Below are 6,266 nucleotides of genomic sequence, written 5' to 3' on the forward strand. Positions count from 1 at the left end.
AAGAATTCAAGAGCTGGAAAGGTAGCTTAGAAGGTAAGAACATGTATCCCAAGCCTGAGTCTGATACCCAGGATCTACATGGTAGAAAAGGGAACTTGAGCCCCAAAAATTATCTTCTTGCCCCTACATACATACTGTATATCTCCCTTCCCCCTCCACACACAAACACGCAAAATAAATAAGGCTAAAAAATTAAAGAACTCAATAAATCAAATTCTAATTGGCATAATTAATTCATTTTTCACAGGTGATCTTTATTTTTATGATTACAAATGCAATACATGCTTATTGCGGTGAATCTGGAAAGCACAGATAACTGTAAAAAGAAAATTAAAAAACACCCATAACCCACCACCTGAAGGCAAACACTATTCATATTACGATCTAACTACCTGTTTAGACATCAAGACCCTTATGAAGAGTGCCGGTCATAAAGCACAAAAGCCAGGGGAGCAAGGGAAATTAACAACTGAGGGGGTCACCCAGAGGTCATAGCTAGAGATTCCACACCAAAGAACAAACACCATAAGCAACAGATCAAGAGATCAGAAGCTAACAACACAAGAGCAAGTTAGGCTCACTGTAGGGAGATGGTGCTTGACAAGGGTTTAGCCCAGTACTTGTCACATGGCACATTACCAACAATTGTTAGCCATTACTATCACTACTATTAATATTATGGGTCAAAATAAATGGTTCAGGATCAAGACTATAAACAGGGCAAAGGCTCAGGAGACCCATTTAGATACTATGAACTGGGGCATATAAGGGCAAGTCTAGTGATTTGAAAGGATGGTATAGGGGTGGATATCTCTCTGTTTATAGGCTCCCCTGCCAGGTGGAATGGGAGCAGGGTTTCCTCAAGTTAGCCTGATGACACATGGCAAGACACTATAAGGTGTTTTGAGGTAGGATGTGATTTCTCCTGCCTAGACTTCTCCCTGAACCAAGAATTAGAACTGGCCTTGATGATGATATTGTTGTTGTTGTTGTTGATGATGATGATGATGATGATGATGATGATAATGATGGAAGTTCAAAGCCTCATATACCATACATCCTTAAAGTCCACACTGATTGTCAGGGCAGGTCACAGGCATGTAGGTGAATGAAAAGGTCAAGGCAACCAAAAAGGAGATAAAGTGGAATGCACCTGGAGGGGAAGGCTGGAGGGTAAAGGCAACAAGGTTTATGATGCAGTTGAATGAAATGGGTCCAGGAACCAGTCTTCCAGTTAGCAGCCAATTCAGAAATCACATAAGATTCCAAGGAGTACTACTTATTGGTGGGCACCTTCGGATGGCCTGCACTCTGTCGAAGGTGGTCATGAAGACTTTCTTGGGGGTCTCCATGTTCTTTCAAGTAGTAACAGCGTTTGGGAACATGTTGGTGCTGTGAGAAAGGGGGAAAAAGCATAAATAAGAACCACACTTTCGATGGCCAAAGGCATTCTATCTGATTAAGTTCAGTGAGCTAGCAAGTCAAAGAACTTTGTAATGTATCAGATGTATAAAAAGTGTGGTCAAGTCTTAAGTTAATAAAATCCTCTGGTGAATTGAGTCCACAACATACCCCAGTCCATAAAAGAAGTCTCTCTCTTAGAACTGGACTTACAATAAACAGAGAGTTGGGGTTGACCCTACTGAATTTCCTTATGATCCAAAGCCTGCTCAGTAACCTGAATTAGCCATTGTTTCTGAAAATGGCAAATATAATCAAAATAACCATATTTATGCTCACTTGTAAAATTCTCTATTCTCTTGTGATCTAGGAACTCAGTACCTCCATCTTGCCTCTTCCTTGATCCCACTTGAAAAACTATGGGTGTTAATATCACATCACTACTTCCTCATTTTTATACTCAGAAACCATGAGCATATGTCCCCCTGATTACCTCATCAGTCTGCTGCTGAGAGTCCAGTTCATTCTCCATGGCCTCCTCATTGTTCCTCTTACAGGCTGTTGGCACAACCTGGTTTGAGTTGCCTGAGGAATCCTTCTCTCCAGCCAGCTGGCACTCAGTGTACAGAGACCTATCTATCAGCTCCTTTAGGCTGCCGGCCACCTTCAGGAAGATACGGCCCATTTTGGTGGTAACAGCTTCTGAGAGTCCTTCCAGAAACCTGGTCCGTAGAATGGCATCAGACCAAGACAAGTGTCGGGCCAGCAGCAGGAAGTCAGTGGCATACTGCCTGACTGACTTCTGACCCTGCTTAGGATGACAAAGAACAGCACTTAGAATGTCTATCTCAGACAAGGAGTCATACAAACCCTGTGATCTTCTCAAGAAAGATTTATTTTCACTGGAGAGGTGGTTTCCTAACTCCATCTGCAAGACGGACCACCTCTCTGCTGCCCCCAGATGAAGAGACACCAGAAATGCCATTTTCTCAGAATCATCCAGAAACCCCTTCATTTGTTTCTCTTCATCAATCTCCTCTGCATCTTCCTCCACAGAGGATGAGCCCCGTGCTGCTTCTTGCTCTTCTAAGAGGTAACAAAGTGCTGGGGTCAACATACCAAAGGATGGCACTTCCTTTGGTGGTGGGTTCTTTATTTCAGAGGTTGTGCCAGGCATGTGTGGTGTGCTCTTTGATCCAGGGGCTGTGACTCTAATGTGAGAGGTAGATCCCTCTCCCAAGTCCGTGGCTTTGATATTCAGAGTGGGTGTCATTCCAAAGGTAGTTTGTTGTCTGGACATTGTTTCAGGTGCCAGCACCCTCATTAGTGGTGTAGACATCTCTCCAGAGATTGGAGCTGTCATTTGAGGCATGGATATCCCTCCTGAGGCCGTAGCCCTCAGTAGTGGTATGGATGTCATTCCTGAACCTGAGGATCTCATAAGTGATGTAGACACTGCTGCAGAGGTTGGAGCTCTCTCTGGGGGATTAGCTAGTCCCTCAGAAGTTGTTATTGTTGGCTGTGTCAAGGATGCAGCTCTACACCTCATGACTTTGGCTTGTAGAGTTGACATTGTCCCAGAAGGCATGGTTTTCATTAGTGGCATAGACATCTCTCCAGAAGTCATAGGTGACACTAAAGGCATGGGCATGGTTCCAGAGGCTGAAACCCTCATTAGTGGCTTCGACATTTCTCCAGAGGTCATAGCTGCCATTTGTGCAGTGGACATAATTCCAGGGCCTACAGCCCTCTCTAATTCTGTGGCCACAGCTCCATCAGAGGGTCTCCTAAGTGTTGTAGACATGGCCAAAGAGGCTGATGCTCTGACTGGTGGTGGAGAGACCCCTGCAGTCACTGGAGCTCGCACTGGGAGTGGGCACATGTCTCCACAAGCTGTGGCCATCATTTGTGGTATGGACTTTGCTCTAGAAACTGGGGGCCTCATCAGTGGAATGGATATCACTCCAGAATCTGTGGGTCTCAGGACTGGTGTGGGCTCTGATGCAGGGACTGAAACCTTCATAGGTAGTATGGGCATCATTCCTGAGGCTGTGGCTGTCATGTGTGTAGGTGATAATGTCCCATAAACTGGGACTCTTGGAGGTGGAACTGTCTCTCCAGAAGCTGGAGGTCTCATTAGTAGCAGAGGATGCTCTCCAGAAGATGAGGCTTTTATGAGCAATGTAGGCATCTTCGATGAGTCTGAGGCTCTTAGTAGGGGTGTGGACATTGTCCCAGAGCCCTGGGATCTCATCTGTATCTCTCCCAAGGTAACAGGTCTCATGAGTGATGTAGATACTTTTCCAGAGTCTTGAGTATTTATTGCCTGACAAGGCATCTTCTCAGAGGCTGTGGCTCTCGTTAATGATATGGATGTTGCTCCAGGACATGGGACTCTTGTCAGAGGCACTGACATGCCTCCAGAGGTGGTGGCTGCCATCTGTGATGTAGACATTGTTGCAGAAGCTGTGTCTCTCATTAGCAGTGTGGACATGCCTCCTGAGGCTGGATCAGTCATCTGTGGTATGGACAGAATTCCAGAAGCTGTGTCTCTCGTTAGGAATGTGGGCATTGCTCCAGAAGCTGCAGTTGTCATTTGCTGCATGAACATTCCAGAAGCTTTGGATGTCATTAGTGGCTTGGACAATGCTCCAGAGCCTGGAGCTCTCATCTGTGGCATGGATATCACTCCTGAGGCTGTGTCTCTCATTAACAGTGGGGATGCTGATCCAGAGGTTTCAGCAGTCATTAGTGGGGTAGACATTGCTCCAGAGGCTTTGGCTCTCATTTGTGGTGTGGATGTCAACCCTGAGGCTGTGGTTCTTGTTTGTGATGTGGACATTGGTCCAGAGACAGGAGCTCGAACTTTCTGTATGGACGCTGACCCAGAAGCTGGGACTGTTAATTGTGACACAGACATTATTTCAGAGGCTGTAGCTATAACTGGATGTGTGGACATCATCCCAAAAGCTGAACCTCTCGTTCGCTGTGCAGAAACTGCCCCATTCGCTGTGGCCTTCATAAAGCCTATGGGCATTGATCCAGGTGTTTTGGCCATTGTTAAATGTGTAGATATTGAACCAGAGGCTGTGGTTGACATTTGTTCCATGCACATTGCTCCAGGGCTTGTGGCAGGCATCAGCGGAGTGGGCATTGATCCAGAGACAGGAACTGTCTTTTGTGATGTAGATGTATTTCCTGAGGCAGGGACTTTCACTAGTTGTATGGGCATTGCCCCTGTATCAGAAGCCCTCATCGGCACTGTGGACATCAGTCCAGTAGTGGGGACTCTTATCGGTGGAGCAGACACAATCTCAGAGTTGATATCTTGTGTTATATCTGGGGACATCACTCCAGAACTACATGCTGACATTAGTGGAGTAGGCATCACTGTGGAGGTGAGAGCTGTCATTAGCAGTGGGGACATTGCCTCAGCATCTGGGGCCAGCTTTGGTAATGTGGATATTTCTTCAGTATCTGGAATTGACAGCAGTGATGTGGACTGTGCTCCAGAGCCTGACACTGGCATAGTCACTGAAGACATGACTCCAGAGTCTGAGCCTGACATAAGCATAGTGGGTATTCCTTCAGAGTCTTGAGAGTTTGTTGGCTGGGTTAATGTTTCTCCAGAAGCTAGGGCTGACATTATTAGAGAGGATATCACTTCAGAGTCTGTGCCTGACATTAGCAGTGATGATATCTCACCAGAAGCTAGAGCAGTCATTAGCACTTTGGACATTGCTTCTGTGTCCTCATCTGTAATTTGCAATGGGGACATTGCTTCAGAGCCTGGATCTGTGGATATCACTCCAGGGTTCACATCTGGAAGTGCGGATATCTCATCAGGATCTGATCCTAGCACTAACGATGCCTCAGAAGATGAAGTGCTCATTATAGGTGCAGATATTACTCCAGAGGATGGAACTGGCATTGCCAGTGGTGATACTTCTGCAGAATCTGGTGCTGCCATTAGTTCTGTGGACATTGTCCCAAAGTCAGGAATTGTCATCATCCCTGGGGACATTAACCCATAGTCTGAAGTAGACAACAATGGGGACAATGTTCCAGAATCTGAGGTTGGCATTAGCAGTGGAGACAGTGCTCCAGAGTCTGAAACTGGCATTAGAAGTGGAGACAGAGTTCCTGAATCTGAGGTTGGCATTACCAGTGGAGACAGTGTCCCGGTGTCTGAGGCTGACATCAGTGGTGGGGACAATGTCTCAGAGTATGGTGCTCCCATGAGAGGTGTAGACAGACTGTTGAAGACTGGGGATGTCATCAGCTGTGTAGATGTCCCTCTGGGATCTGTGGCTGAAGTAGAGACTATAGGCAACTGCAACTGAGAATGCAGGATTTGAACCTCTGCTCTGGTCTCTGTCATTGGTCTGGAGAAAGTTGCCCCCCTATTTTGGGAGTCACCATTTTCCTCCCTCATCATATTGTTGAAACGTAATGAATGTAATGGTATTGACATATCTGCCATGGCTACACAACAGGGTATCCGGATGGAGACTCTAATGTGTTGACATCAGGGGCCCTGGTGAAACCCACAAATCAATGAAATCTGTAAACGAGAAAGAAGTTTAAAGGTTAAAAGCCAATTTCAGAAATATATTCCAATGATTCATAGAGACCTGCTTTTGTGAGTTGCCATGTATATGGCTTTGAAGGTGGGTCTATCAGTTTGAAGAAACCATATCGCAAAAAATACCCCCAAAGCTGGAGCAATGATCCCTTCAACCTCTGTCCGTTCTAAACCAACCTACTCAGTTACAAAGCAAGGCCTCCATATTTATAAATGCCAATAGCAGGCTTCAGAGCTAGGGAAGCCCTGTCTCAAATGAGTCAGCAGCACCACCTTCTGG

The 6,266-nt window shown here is 45.9% G+C and overlaps 1 protein-coding gene across 1 annotated transcript; it reads right to left on the reverse strand.

Annotated features, from left to right (window-relative positions):
• Positions 1-1,275: 1,275 nt before the first annotated feature.
• Rtl9 (retrotransposon Gag like 9) lies at positions 1,276-5,884 on the reverse strand. The gene is made up of 2 exons (XM_055604921.1): positions 1,895-5,884; positions 1,276-1,392 (listed from the first exon to the last, which is right to left on the reverse strand). The coding sequence occupies exons 1-2, from the start codon at positions 5,882-5,884 to the stop codon at positions 1,276-1,278; spliced, it is 4,107 nt and encodes a 1,368-aa protein (XP_055460896.1).
• Between the last annotated feature and the right edge of the window lie 382 nt (positions 5,885-6,266).

The sequence above is a fragment of the Psammomys obesus genome, unplaced genomic scaffold, assembly GCF_907164565.1.
Source record: "Psammomys obesus unplaced genomic scaffold, mPsaObe1.curated_primary_1811, whole genome shotgun sequence".
Lineage (NCBI taxonomy): Eukaryota > Metazoa > Chordata > Mammalia > Rodentia > Muridae > Psammomys > Psammomys obesus.

Excerpts from the sequence above, each read along its gene's own strand:
- Rtl9 (XM_055604921.1), bottom strand. The coding sequence starts at position 5,884 with ATGGCAGATATGTCAATACCATTACATTCATTACGTTTCAACAATATG. Across the intron at positions 1,393-1,894 it reads CTCAGCAGCAGACTGATGAG|CACCAACATGTTCCCAAACG; the intron begins GTAATCAGGGGG and ends CCTTTCTCACAG.